Source organism: Arvicola amphibius, chromosome 10, assembly GCF_903992535.2.
Source record: "Arvicola amphibius chromosome 10, mArvAmp1.2, whole genome shotgun sequence".
Lineage (NCBI taxonomy): Eukaryota > Metazoa > Chordata > Mammalia > Rodentia > Cricetidae > Arvicola > Arvicola amphibius.
This window is the reverse complement of record NC_052056.1, coordinates 58,554,677-58,569,674: the sequence shown is the minus strand read 5'-3', so window position 1 is coordinate 58,569,674 and position 14,998 is coordinate 58,554,677. Positions and strand designations below refer to the sequence as shown.

The 14,998-nt window shown below is 41.4% G+C and overlaps 1 protein-coding gene across 5 annotated transcripts in view; it reads right to left on the bottom strand.

The window, feature by feature from the left end:
- Sec22a (SEC22 homolog A, vesicle trafficking protein) overlaps positions 1 to 12,049 on the bottom strand; it is a 74,195-nt gene extending 62,146 nt beyond the window's left edge. For 4 of the 5 annotated variants that reach the window (XR_006020892.1, XR_005287093.2, XM_038344335.2 and 1 more), the window contains exons 1-2: positions 12,004 to 12,049; positions 4,411 to 4,609 (exon numbers count right to left, since the gene is read on the bottom strand). Coding sequence is in view for 3 of the 5 variants with exons in the window: in XM_038344335.2 (XP_038200263.1) it covers positions 4,411 to 4,592 (182 nt within the window). In the remaining 2 variants the exon portion in view is untranslated. Of the gene's footprint in view, positions 1 to 4,410; positions 4,610 to 11,908 lie in introns of all 5 variants that reach the window. The other variant, XM_038344336.2, reaches the window with a different exon arrangement.
- Between the last annotated feature and the right edge of the window lie 2,949 nt (positions 12,050 to 14,998).

The window sequence follows — 14,998 nt, the reverse complement described above, 5'->3', positions numbered from 1 at the left end:
TTTAAAAAGGTTAGGCTGTGGTAGGTCAATTACCTGAAGGAGTTACAATCCAGTTACAGAGAGCAAATTAGAGAATTTAATATTTAAATGGTGAAGAAGAGCAGTTGAACAAGTTCTACATGCAACTTATGAAGACAGCGAGATCATCAGGAAGATGAAATACTAGTAATAGGAAAGGAGGTACTCAAAACAAGCAGGCTATAAGCTAGGCTTTGACAGAAAGAGATTCTTCGTATTTAGCGTGGCCAGGACAAAAAGGGGTAGCCTGGTGGCAGCTTCAGGCTGTGTGCCACGTTACTACTGCAAAGCCCTTGAGTTTCATCTAACTCACAGCAGGGAGAAAAAAGGTCATAAAAAATCTTAAGTAATACAAATAAACTGCCAATTTATATCAGACTGAATTCACTGCTACATAATGTGAATACCCCTAGCAGTCTAGAAGTCAACCAACAGAATTTCTTATTAATGAGAAAAATACATGATACTCTGCAACCACAGTTGAAAGTTCTGTTCTCCAGCTCCTTTTAAAAGCTTGACTACAAAAACAACATGCAGAGATGTTTTTTATGCCTGGTTATAAAAGTTATGCAATTTATGCATTTAAATATATCTGAACCGTGTTCTTGGATCAGGCCAGATTGGACCCTTATTGACTTATCTCATTCCTAACCTCTGTCATTTTTGTTTTGCCAGGCACAATGTTTGAGCCTGTAATTCTAGCACTCAAGAGGCAGAAACAGGAGGATCATCACAAATTTAAAGTCAGCTAAGGCACGCAGTAAGATACTGTCTGAAGTTGGGCAGTGGTGGTGCACGCCTTTAATCCCAGCACTAGGGAGGCAGAGGCAGGCGGATCTCTGTGAGTTTGAGGCCAGTCTGGTCTACAAGAGCAAGTTTCAGGACAGGCTCCAAAGCTACAGATACACACACACACACACACACAGAGAGAGAGAGAGAGAGAGAGAGAGAGAGAGAGAGAGAGAGAGAGAGAGAGAGAGAGAGAGAGAGAGAGAGAGAGAGAGAGAGAGAGACTGGAAAAAAAAATCATGTGCAATCAAAAAGCAAGATGGGTAGCGGGTGAAGACACTTGGCTCCAAGCCTGCTGACCTGAATTGGATCCCTGAAAGACACGTGGTAGAAGGAGAGAGCCAACTCCCAACAGTACTCTGACCTTTATATGTGGTATATGCCATGCTGTGCAACAGTGAACACACCATCTATGAGCACACACACCCATTCACTAAGTAAATATAAAAGAACATTTTAAAGCCAAATGCAACCAAATCAATGAACCAATCTAAAAAATAAATTTCATATCATGTCATGTCCTTATACCAAGGAATATAAGAAAAAAGTCACAAAAGGCTCACTACCATATCTACTTGAGAAATGCTAGCCAAATGCTGCCCCTTTTATGGGCATCAGGTCTCAGGAACAGGAAACTGAATCCATGACTGTCTACTGACTGGCTCTCCCACCTTGCCTTGGACACAAGGAATTCAGAACAGCACTTGCAGGTCTGTTCTAACAAATGTACAGGCCATGTGTTTGTATCTCCAGAAAGGGTTACCTCTGTTTTTTATTCTCCTAAATCTACTCCTTGCGTCTGATTCTTCATCTAGCCTCCTGAATTAATGTATATGAAAATTGTTCCAAATCCTTTGTGGTAGAATAAGATAGGGTTAAAATAACTGATAGAAAATCTAAAATTCATAATTAAATAGAATTGGGACATAGTAAAAAAAATTAGTGCATTTAAATTGCTTTTAAGAAAATAGAGCAAAACCAAAACAAAAAGATTTATTTTTTAATACTAGGTAGTTTCCAGTGTTAACATATACTTCAAGCCAATCTCCAATAACTTTGACATGTTTATCCCACTGCCAGACAACAAATGGAACTGATAATGACAGTGGGCACTATAAAGGCCTGCTACTTAAATGCTTCATGTTTCAAATCCTTGTCTTCATCTATGTAGAAGCAGGCTAAAGCATCATTTTAGATACAATTTAACCACTAGCATCAATATGTTATTTTATAGGTAAATCCTCAAAACTCCAATTAAATGTAACATCCGACTATTTTACAGTTCTTAAGTGATTCAAGTAATTGTGGACACTCTCTAAAGTTCTATTCCAGCCCTCTCTAAATTTAGGGGACATTTCTGCCCTCAAACTTTGAACTGGATCTATGCACATGATTCTAAAATCCCTATCACCCCTTCCACTAGATTGTCTCAATTGGAAAGATCTCATAAAAGCCAGGTATGGTGGCTCGCACCTTTAATCCCAGCACTGGGAAGGCAGAAACAGGCAGATCTCTGAGTTTCAGGCCAGGCTGGTCTACAGAGTGAGTTCAAGGCTAACCAGGACTACACTGTGAGACCCTGCCTCCAAAAAAACCCAACTTACATGGGACTTCATCTCCTCTGTTCACATTCTAAACAATCCTTCTCCAAGGACTGTTGGGTTCTACAGCTTCATCTCCAATATTCCACCTCAGCAGGCTTGACCATTATTCCCGTTTGACATTTTCTTTCTCATTTGTACATTTATTTTCCTACTTCACACTGTAGTACCAAGTTGACCTCTGAGCCTAATTTCTTTTAAACTTTCTGTTTTACTCCATGTTCTATGGTCTTAGGTTTTTGTTTTGCTGGTTTCTGTTTGTTGGTTGGTTTTGTTTTTTGAGACAGAGCCTCACTATGTAGTCCTGGCTGGCCTGGAACTTACAGATCTGCTAGCCTTCCTGAGTGCAGAGAGTGAAGACATGAGTCACTTCACACCTTTGTTTGCTTGTTTTTTAACCAACTGACTTTCTTCCTTCAAACCTGTAGCACTAACCTACAACCTACTGTATAAAAACAAGTTCCCTCAATTTGAACTTTCAGAGCAATCCAGGATCTGGTCCCACACTAGGTATCACACCTGTCTCATAGCTACCTGCAAATCTTCATCCCCTAGCACCACATCAGACACTTAGCACACCTGCATGCCATGCAGCAGCACAACTGCTGCTTCTGCCTCCTTCCCTACACTTGGATGTCCTGCTTTAGGTGAATTTTAATTCTTCAAAACATAGAGTCTTATCTTAATAATAATAAAACACTTTGCTCATATAGCCTACATGGACCATGTCATTATCTGGCTTCCTTCTATGTTCAAATTAGCATCACAGACCCCCAAGTTAACAGATCTCTAATTGTTTCATATGGATGCTGTTCAAAGCGATCTCATTTGTTTTCACATAATTACAAATCATAAACTGACTTCCAAATCTAAATCTCCCACATTTTTCCTCTTTCAGGACAAGCTTCAGGCTCACACATTCAGCCAACTGTGCCCCTTGAATGGCTAATGGGAATCTCAGATTTAACATGTCCAAACAGAACTTTTACCAATGAAATGCAATTAACCTCTCTAGTCTTCTAATTTTAGCCTCATTATACATGCAGTTTCTAAGGCCAAAAATCTACATATGATTCTTTTCTTTTTCCTTCACATTCTTAAAATCTATAAGGACCATGTATGGGTGTTAGGCCCAAAATGTAGCCCAAATCCAACTACTCCTCTTTATTATCACCCCACTCAAGTTGTAGTCATCATTTCTAACAGTCTCTCCTACCTATCACTCTATTTCTACACAGTCTCCCTTACACTCTTGAAAGTGGCTAGTACAACCTATTCAGAGCTAAAACCAGATCATACAATTCTCCGGCATAAAATTCCCCAATAGTTTCCTAATGCATTAGGATTAATAAAGTAACAGACTCATCATGGCCTAGAGGACCCTAAAAGACCTGTCCCAACCCTATCTTTCTGACCCCAAGTTCTGCTACTTGACCAATTCCCCACAATGCTTCAGCACCACTGGCTTTACTTCTGTCTTTTAAGATGTATTCTAGGGCTTCTCCACTGGCTGTTGCTCCAGCCTTACTCCTTATGCAGAGAACCCTTCATGGAACTGCCTTCCTTTTCGTTTTGTAATTCTGGTCAAATCTCATTCTTCCTGGAGGACTCAATCACCACAGTCACACTCTGTCCTATCACCCAGCCTTAAAGGAGAGACAGATGGATAATCTGCCCTTCCAAGAGGATAAAACTTTACTTATTTTCCCGTACAATTTGCCTGCTACAATCTTGAGCACGTAAGAACTCTAATACTTAGTAGGCAATTTATAAGAAGCATCATATGCAAAAATAATATAAAGTTTTCTAAAGCCAGAATCAAATCCAGAGAATCTGCAAAAAATCAGGACTTTTACTTAGTGTAAATTTAGAATATGACTGTTGACTTGCAAGTTCTCCTGAGTTAATAAAACATGTATTTCTATTGCAACCACTTAAATTTCATTAAAGTAACAACCTCTAGGCAAGTGACTAATGACAAAAACTTCCATAACATTCTTACTTGATGTTATAATGTCCAGTTTTCAGTGTACATCTATCAGGAAGTTGTGCAAGTTTCCTGGAGAGCATCTTAAAGTACTTTCTGCATTCCTGCACTCCTGTGCCCTGCTCATAATCAGTAGATGCAGACAGCGGCAGTCCATCTCTGACACGAATGACAGAGGCAGATAAAATCATAGACATTTCAATCCACAGAAGACCTAAAACAAAATGAAAAATAAAAATCAAGGCCAGCAAAGCACTTATAAAACTTTCTAAATTAGTCATAATAGTACTTACAAAACTTCCTAAATTAGTAGTAATGAGAGTATTAATAAAAATAATGATACAATATATTTCAACAACCTTTAACTTTAACAAGCTTTTTAAAAATATATATATTATGTATATGAGTATTTGCCTACACATGTGTTATGTGCACTATGTGCATGTCTGGTGCCCTTGGAAAACAGAGAGGGCACTGGATATGTTGGAACTGGAGTTGTGAGCAGCTACATGGGTACTGGGATCTTCTGTAAGAACAACAAGCACTCTTAACCACTGAGCCATCTCGCCAGGCCCCAAACAAGCTTTTGAAAATAATGTTTTCATGCTGGGGAGATTGCTGAGTGGGTAATACTTGTAGGACAAGCCATCTGATGACATGAGTTTGGCTTCCAGAAAGCATGAAAAATCAAGACATGGTTATAAGAGTAAATACCTATAGACCCTGAGGGCTGCTACAGGTAAATGGGAGGTGAAGCCAGAAGAGTTCCCAGAAGCTCTGAGGCCAGCTAGCCTAGTATATACAGCAGTGAACAAGAGACTGTCTCAAGGTGGGAATGCAAGAACCAATACCTTAAGTCAGTGGTTCCCAACCTTCCTAATGCTGTGACCCTTTATTACAGTTCCTCATATGGTGACCCCAACCATAAATTATTTTCATTGCTACTTCATAATGGTAATTTTGGTACTGTTATGAATTGTAATGTAATATCTGTGTTTTCTGACGGTCTTAGGCAACCTCTGTGAAAGGGTTCTTTGATCCCCACTGGTTGTGAACCATTGCCTTAGGTTATCCTTTGACCTCCACACATACACTATGACACACACATGATTCACCCGTACTAGTCAATGTTCATAGTGCTAGAAAGTGCTATACAGACTACTGGAGAAAGGTAATAGTAAATTTCACCTAGCTATGAATCTTGCAAACTCTAATAATGATCTGCCTACAGGTTATGACCAGAGGGGCAATAATGGCAGAATATTATGGAAGTAATCAATCTTTTTTTAATTGAATTTAAGGTCCACTCCATGAAATGGAACCCATACCTGACAGTGTTAATGAAGACAAGAACCTGAGACAGATAGGTCATGGGGCCTATGGGAAAACCTACTATTATTATTCTGTTAAATGGATACTGAAGTAAAACAACCTCTATACCCATAGAGTGCACCATTTAATCCCCATCAGAGAAGCTGCTTCTTAGAGTAGATGGCAATTAACACAGCCCCACAACTGGACAATGTGTAGAAAATGAGAAGCTTTGGTGCACTCAGCCCTAATGGGCGCCATTTGTTATAGTTGGAGACTGCTTGTTCATTCCTGGTCACCCAGACCCGAAATAATTACACAGAAACAATATTAATTACAACACTGTTTGGCCAATAGCCTAGGCATTATTTCTAGCTAACTTTTATATCTTAAATTAACCCATTTCTATTAATTTATGTATCACCATGAGGCTCATGGTTTACCAGTAAGGTTCTCCCGTGTCTGTCTCCTTCGATAGTTACATGGTGTCTTTCCAACTCCACCTTCTTTTCTCCTCTATCTCTGCTTGGAATTCCCACCTTGCTCTATTCTGCCCTGCCATAGGCCCAAGGGGCTTCTTTATTCATTAACTAATAAAGGCAACACATATACAGAAGGACTTCCCACATTGTTACCTGTCCCCTCAAAGCTCAGGGATCTATGTAGGAGAGGACAGGTGGAGGATGACTTCAAGGAAATAACATTTTCCAGATGCAACAGGGGAGATGTGCATATGGAGCTCAAAAACACTGTGATAGCATACACAAGAAGTGCACAAACTCAAGCCAGACAAAATCCAGCCAAGAAGCTAACATCAATCAATAGTTGCTGGTAGAAGATTAATCTAGTTCTCTTCAAATGGGGGTGACACTGAGCGTAGTATCAACCACACTCCAGGCAAGCCCCATGCTCAAGAACAAAAGTGGGACTCCTTGGTTTTTTTTAATGTAGTTTTAGTTTTAGTGGGCCTTTTGTCTTTTGAGAAACTCAGTGTGATGGCGCACACCATTAATCCCAACACTCATGAGGCAGAGGCAGGCAGATCTCTGAAATGTAAGGCCAGCCTGAACTACAGATCAAGTTCTAGGACAGTCAGGGATCCACAGAGAAACCTATCTTGAAAAGAGAGACAAAAGGAAGAGACAGAAAACATGAAGTTGGGAGGGTAAGGAAGTGGAGGAGAACCTAGGAAAATGGAGGGGGCAGGGAAAGAATATGGTCAAAATATAGTGCATGAAATTCTCACAGAATAATTCAAAAATAAAATTTGTTAAAAATAAAAGTATTAATAGTAATTATAGGTGATTGATTTAGATTGTTTCGCTACATAGCCCTGGCTGACCTGGAACTCACTATGTAGCCCAGGCTGAATCAAACCCACAATAGGTCTCCTGATTCAGTCTCCTGGATACTAAGTTTAAAGGTGTGCACCACTATGCTCAGTAGAAAATTTAACCTTACCCCAAGGAAAATAATCTATAGTCAGATAAAAATGTAAATGGATACCCTTACAATCAAATAATTTAAAATAATCTAAAAATCCAATATAGAATGACAATTAAGTAAATAAATTACAGTATACCCATATGACAGAATACAATATAAAGCTTTCTAAAAATAAAAGTTTAACAATGTGTTAAATCCTGATGTGATGAGCTAAAAAAATTTAAAGCAGGATAAAAACTTATTTTACCAAGTGACACATAATTACAATCTTAACACTTAGGAAGGCAGAAAAAGAAGGATAGTAAGTTGGAAGGCAGATTGGGTTATATCACAAGGTCTGTGGGACAATGGTCTGTACCCTGTCACTTGTATTATTTTTAATAAAATGCTAATTGGCCAGTAGTCAGGCAGGAAGTATAGGCGGTGTGATGGCGACCAGGCAGGATGTAGAGGCATGGCAATAGGAATTATGGGAAGAGGAAAGTTTCAGTCTGCAGTCATCACCCAGACACAGAGAAAGCCAGACACAGAGCAAGCAAGATGTGACTACCTTGCCGAAGAAAGGTACCAAGCCACGTGGCTAACACAGATAAGAATTATGGGCTAATGTAAGTTATAAGAGTTAATAAGAAACCTGAGCTACTAGACCAACCAGGTTTATAATTAATGTAGACCTCTGTGTGTTTTCTTTGGGACTGAATGACTGAGGAACTGGGTGGGACATAAACCTTGGTCAACAGTCCTGTCTTAAAAACCTTTTTCAAGCCGGGCGGTGGTGGCGCACGCCTTTAATCCCAGCACTCGGGAGGCAGAGGCAGGCGGATCTCTGTGAGTTCGAGGCCAGCCTGGTCTACAAGAGCTAGTTCCAGGACAGGCTCCAAAAAAGCTGCAGAGAAACCCTGTCTCGAAAAACCAAAAAAAGAAAAAAGAAAAAAGAAAAAAAAAACCTTTTTCAGACAAACATATATTCAGAGATTCCTAATAAACCAAATAAATGGATTTCTAGTAAACAGATGTAGAACACAGCTGTCAAGGTTGTTGGAGGGCTGTTTTTATTTATCAGTAGATAAAAATTGTTTCCTATGGAGAAAAAGTTAACCCCTCTCCCCCTGCCCAGAGTGATTTTATTTATCATCCAAATGGATTAAAGAGAAAAAAAGATCAATACCACCACCACCAAGAAACACCTAGGATAAGTATCCAATGAACAACGAAGCTTTAACTGATTTATAGACAGACTCTAATCACCTTAGGATAAACGGTCTCTTTCAACTTAAAAATCATACCGCCCTTTTAAAAAAAAAAGTTTTACTTTGGATTCTTATGGGAGTATATTACAAAAAAATCAAAAACAGAAATATGCCTGTATGGAGGCCGAGCAAGGGCTAATGTGAACTTATGAGTAGGCAGTGTGGGCAAAGAAAATCAAGGAAGAGTAATAAGACTAAGAAAAGCAAGAGGGAAGATTTGGAAAGGATAACCCCAGCACTTGCCAGACAAGGCAGACAGATCTCTGTGAGTTCAAGGTCAGCCTGGTCTAAGGAGCTAGTTCTAGGACAACTAGGGCTGTTACACAGAAACCTTGTCTCGAGAAACAACAATGAAGAGATAACAGAAACCTCACAGGAAGTCCAAGGAGTACTGGGCATTTCCTTCCAGCAGCAATTGTAGAGGAAAGGGTCGAAATTAGAATCTACGGAGAGCTGCAAAAGTCTAAGAGAAGTCCCCAAACATCAACGAAGGACACTATCAGCCTCTTAAGCAGACCCCTCCTTCAGAAGGCTGTCAGGCAATGACCTGAGGCTCAAAGTGTCAGGAAGATATTTCCAAAACAGTAGAATTCAAACAGAATAGTTTTCACACATACACTGTAACAATGCCCTCACTACCTCTTTAAAGACAACGATGCTTTGTACTGGGGTCTCGTCTTCTGTTTGAGTTAATCCGAGTCTCAAGCACTAGCACTCCAGTGTCACTTTCAGGACGCTTACCTTATCTGGGTCTCCCCTGTACTATTTCTTATTTGTCAAATGTCAGTCTCTCAACTGGCTGCCTGTATTCTTAATAATAACATCTACAAAATCAGTTTTGAGACATTAGGGTTTTTTCCCCCAAAATCTAAGTTAAAACAAGTAAATGTTTGCTCTATTTATATGTATATTAAATAGTTGGGAGGCTTGCTTTTTAAATGGTCCTCTGCTTATCAAATCATCTTATACTAATGATAGCACCAAAGTTTAGGAAAACTAACTTGTTACATATCATTTTGTTAACTTGATAATTGCTGAAATCTGTGAGAATTAGAAGGGAGTAATTTGAGAATTGGCTGCATAATTGTGATGCTAGAGGTAGAGTCAGATTGATTGAACCTAACTAACCATATTAATTGCAATGCTCAGACGGGAGACTGAATGAAAAGGAAGGAAAACAGAATTTATTGTGATGTTTTGCCAGTACTATCTTCCTCACTAGCAGTCCTTGCTGCTTGCTTCATTGTCAGCACCTGCATGGACACTATGAGTAAAACCTCAAGCTCCACAAGAGAATATGCCCATAACTAGAGACAGTTATCCTAACACATGTGCAGATGTCAGTAACGTAAGTTCAGATAGGTGAGTATTATAACTTCCATCTCACAGATGAGAAAACTGAACTCACTTGCTCAAGTTCACCCTAGTACAACAGGACTGATACTTAAGCCTCACATCTCTTCATCATTGTGCTATAACCAGGAAGCAACAAACAGCAAAAAAGTCATATATTTAAAATTTGATTTTCAGTTTAGACAAAGTTTTCTAAAGTCCCAGCCTGATTTGAGCTCACTATATAGTCAAGGCTTACCTTGAACTCCTGATCCTCCTGTCTCCACCTCCCAAGTGCTGGGATTACAGGCTTGAGTCATAACAGTTGGCTCAGCTATCATTTTAAAATAAAAATAAATGGGGACATTTTCTTTGAAAGGCAACACAATATGTTAATTAGAAAGTCAAATCTGGCTGGGGAGATGGCTCAGTGTCTGAAACACTTACTATGCAATCCTGAGGACTAATGTTCAGATCTTAACTTCAGATCACTAGAATTTAAGTGAAGACTAGGCAAACCAGGTAATCCCAAAAGAGATGAGTTCTCCCAGGCAGGTCTGGAGATGTGAAAGTTCCAGGTTTAAAAAAGACCCCATCTCAATTAAGTGGAGGGCAATCAGTGAAGACACTGGAAATCAACACCCAACCTTCATCCACACCTGCACACACCAGTGTGCCAACATACATTTTAATGTACATACAGGCATACTCATGCACAAACGCAATGTGCAATATAAACAAATAAGTAAACGAGTAAATAAAAAGAAGTCATATTCTCAGACCTAAATCCAGGCTCTACTACATGCCTGACACATCATCTTGACTTAAGCTTTGCTTTCCAAACCTCAAGTTCCTCAGCTCTGAACTACGGCTACAAGTAGACCCGATCTTAGGAGGTTCTCTTTAAGATCTAATAGCCTTCACCTCCTACACTCATGAAAAGCACCTGGCACTGCCTGTAATTTACATATTTTGCTGGGCTTACTATGGACAGGTTACCTACATTCTACAGACCAAGTACATCACACACCTCATGTAAGTCTTCCAGGAACCTGTGAGGTTAGGTATTAGTTTCATTTTGTTTTGGAGGAAAACAGAAGTCCCAAAAGTTTAAGTCATTTGTTCAAATCCTAGACGAAGAAGTAGGGAATGTGGTTCTAACAACTCCATGAAACATTACCTCTAAACATACCCACACTTCTTAACTGTGCGGAGAGGAAGGTCACAAGAATCTCTTTGACATAAGTTTTTTCATACACCAATCTAAAAATACTTAAACTTGAAGCAGTCTCTAAAGTACTAAACTGATGTGATCGTCTTGGAAAAGCCTAATGTCTCAATAACTTTGGACACGGTCACTGGTGTCAGGTTCAGTTCCCAATTTTCCTCTACAGGCCAGAAGCTAAGTAGTGTTTCAGATACCGCCTAACTTCTCACAGTGGTAACAAATGAGTGGGTACCAGTAACATGGAATGTGATTCCTTTTTAAAAACATGGGTATTCTGCTCATCAATTAGGATTCTGCCACATCTGGTGTGACCCAAGGACGCCGGGCTCTGCCCTAAATTAAGCACAGGAGGGACGGGTTCTGAAGAGTTCCACCTGCCCCAAGTGATGCTGACCCCGGAAGCTAAGCAGCAGGCGATCAAGTCTTAAGCAGCTTTTACTGACAAGAGAGATTCTGGCAAGCTACAGTTTGGCCTCCTCCGGAGATCCCCACTTGTGGAGCCAATTGTTCAGATCTCTTTTCTGCCACATAGTGTCGCAAAATACCATTAAACAGGGCCTCAAGTGGTTTCCCAGAGCCAACGTGGGCGATTTCCAACCTCAGTGCCCATTCAGACTCCACAAATAGCAGGGTACGCCACTGGAACAAGCTACCCCGCCCAAAAGGAACTAAGAATGCCACCTCAAGCTCTCTCGGGCCACCTACAAGACCGGGTGAATTCGTGTGCTTCTGACGTCTGGGGCCAAGGAGTCCGCTCGCTGGCGGCCCGGGGTGCCCGCACTCCCCATCATTCGCCCCTACTCCGGCCGCCCATCCTGGGACAGGCCTGCCAAACAGCAACCGCCGCCCGCGCGGCTAGCAGCCTTAGGTCGCAGGGACCCGGGACGCGCACACCCGCCCTCTAAGCTCCGCGGACAGCGCCGCCCAGCTCCAGCTCGGGCAGTACCGGTTAGGACGAGGTGGAACGCCGAGAGCGGCGCGAGCTGCCGGTCAGCTCTCCCGGAGACCCCGAGGAAGCTGGAAAGAGGGGCCGGGCCGTACCTGTCGCGCTGGGACTCGCCGCTCCGAGTGACGCGCCACGCAGTGCATTATGGGGCTGGGAGTGGTCTCCCCCGCGGGGTTGCCCAACGTGGCTGGTGTGGGCGGAGCTCGCGCGGGCCAATCGGGCTCCGTGGGAAGCACCCAATGATCCGCCCCTTTACGAGACCCGCCCCCGCCCCCGCCCCCGCCCCCTCCAGCGGAGATTGGCAGATTCTCGAACACCTGCACAGGAGAAAGCCTAATCTCCTGAGAATGGAATTATGCTGTCCCTCGGAAATAAAGCTAATCTCCTTCACCTGCTGTTTTGTGTCTGGAAGCAGTTTAATGCGCCACACGGGACAGAGGAAAAGCTCTCTCTGGTGAACAGAGAAAGGACCTTCCCCGGTCAGCACTACACTAAGAAACTTTCCAAGACAGACGAATGCCCAGTAGCCTCTCCTAGCCTTCTCGAGGTCATGTATTATTAAACAATACTGACTGTCTATCAAGTGGCAAGCAGCATGTTAAGCATGTTATACAGAAATGTACACAGTATTCCTTTTAAGGTGTAATAGGAGCAAGAGGCATTAGACTAAAATTGTTACAGAAATATACATTGTGATTGGTACGATGAAGAAAAATTAATAGACACAATGATGAATTAATTGTGGAGTGTCAGGGAAGAGCTCCCCGAATAAGTGCCTTTTAAGGTCAAGGTGTATTAAGGTACCTTTAAGAATGTAAAACATGGTTTGTTAGAGTTTGGATTGTTCGAGGAAGATGTGCTGATTGGTATCTGTTAACTAGATACAAACCTTTCACATAGATGGAAGAGGGAATCTTAATTGAGAAAATGCCCTCGTAAAATTGGCCAGGGGGCAAGTCTGTAGGGTGTTTCCTTGATTGGTGATTGATGTAGGAGGGCCCAGCTCATTGTGGGTGGTGCCACACCATGACAGGTAGTCCTAGCTTGTACAAGAAAGCAGGCTGAGGGCTGGAGAGATGGCTCAGTGCTTAGGAGCATGGCTGTTCTTCCAGAGGACCTGGGTTCAATTTCCAGCACCCACATGGCAGCTCACAACTGTCTGTAATTCCAGCTCCAGGGGATCTGGCATCTTTACACAGACACACATGTAGGCAAAACACCAATACACATAAAATAAAATAAGTAAGTCCTTAAGAAAGAAAAAGGAAAAAAAGAAGCAAACTGAGCAAGCGACGGGAGGAAGCCGGTAGCAACACTCTCCATGGCTTCTACTTGAGTTCCTTCCTCCAGACCCCTGCCTTCAGTTCCTTTCACAGATGAAATTAGCTTTTTCCACCACCCCAAGTTGCTTTGGTCACCGTGTTTAATCTCAGCAATAGAAATCCCCAAACAGGGAGTATGTAGGAGCAAGAAGTTTAGGCTGAGGTAAGGCAAGGGCTAAACTCTCTTTGGCTACTTTATACAGTTTAGACTGTACTCAGCAGCAAACTCTAAGAACAATGAGGAGCTAATAAAGACTGTTAAGTGGGATCTGATTTACATACTTTAAAGCTCATGCTACTGTTTCTGAGGAATAGATTGTTGGAGGGCAAGGAGGGTTACAGATGGGCCTAGTTTGGAGGCAGTTGTATTGGTCAAGGCCACAAATGATGGCATCTTAAATTAAGATAATGGCAGTAGAGGCAGAAAGAGATGGGTACTTTCAAGATATGAATAAATCATAGATGGAATTCATGGGACTTAATGGACTGGTTTTTGGAGCAGGTCAAAAAAAGAGGAATATTAAAGATGGCTTCTGAGGTAACTAGATTGGTTAAGAAGCCATTTAGATTCACAAAGAGTAGCAAATGTGTGGGGCTATGTTAAATTTGAGAGACCTATAAATGGGAATGTCAAGAAGCAGTTTTGGATAAGTATGCCTAGGGCTCAGAGGGAAGATAAGCACTAATTATGCATTTGCCAGTTCTTAGTATGAATTAACATAGAATTCCACTCTGAGATATACTTTCAACAGAAATGGATTCTCGTGTGTGTGTGTGTGTGTGTGTGTGTGTGTGTGTGTGTGTGTGTCTTTAGAGTAAATATGTGATAGACTATTCACATAGTATAAAGAAAAAGAACAAACAATCCACAGCTGTATACAAATCATAAGACTGGACTAAGCCAGACACAAAAACACATGTTACATGACTCACTTATATAACACTTTAAAACCACTATATAGTTATCAAAGGCAGGATGTTGGTTACCTTTGGGTAGTATTACTATTTGAAATGGAAAATTGGTGTTCTTCTTGATCTGGACACTGTTATTCATTGTGACTAATTAACAGAACTTCCTTAAGTGCTGTGCTTTTGATTTATGTAAGTTTTTGGTGTATAAAGTTGATGTCTTTAAAGTGTTAATGGAAATTCAGACACACATATGCCACTATTATCAGACTAAGTCTTGGAGCATGATCATAAGAAAACAAGACCATGTCTGAGAAACAAGGGCTTGCTTGCAGGCATTTTCTAACTCCAACATAGTCACACTGTGTTCATAGAAAGAAGTCAACAGTCTGATCCTCCAGATTTCCCCAGATTGCTTCTTGGGGTTAATTATGGAAGCACAGGCTAAAAGGGCATCAAGCAGAGTTACAGCCTCACAGTAAGGAGGGGATGGAAATTAGAATTAAAAGAGCTTTAATTTGAGAGCAGAATACCAGAGAAAGAGCGCCAGAAGTACACATGAAGTTTCCCTTGGGCCTTCATGTGGGCTTAAGGAGCAACTCTGAGACTCAAAGAGCAGCTACTGGGAAATTTAAACTGAAACAACCGCTAGAGTTTCGGAGGATTCAGAAACATGCAAGATCTGACTAATTAGGCCAAGAAAAAAAAAACTCATTAGAAACCTAAGCATTGCCGGGTGGCCGTGGCGCACGCCTTTAATCCCAGCACTCGGGAGGCAGAGGCAGGCGGATCTCTGTGAGTTCGAGACCAGCCTGGTCTACAAGAGCTAGTTCCAGGACAGGCTCCAAAGCTACAGAGA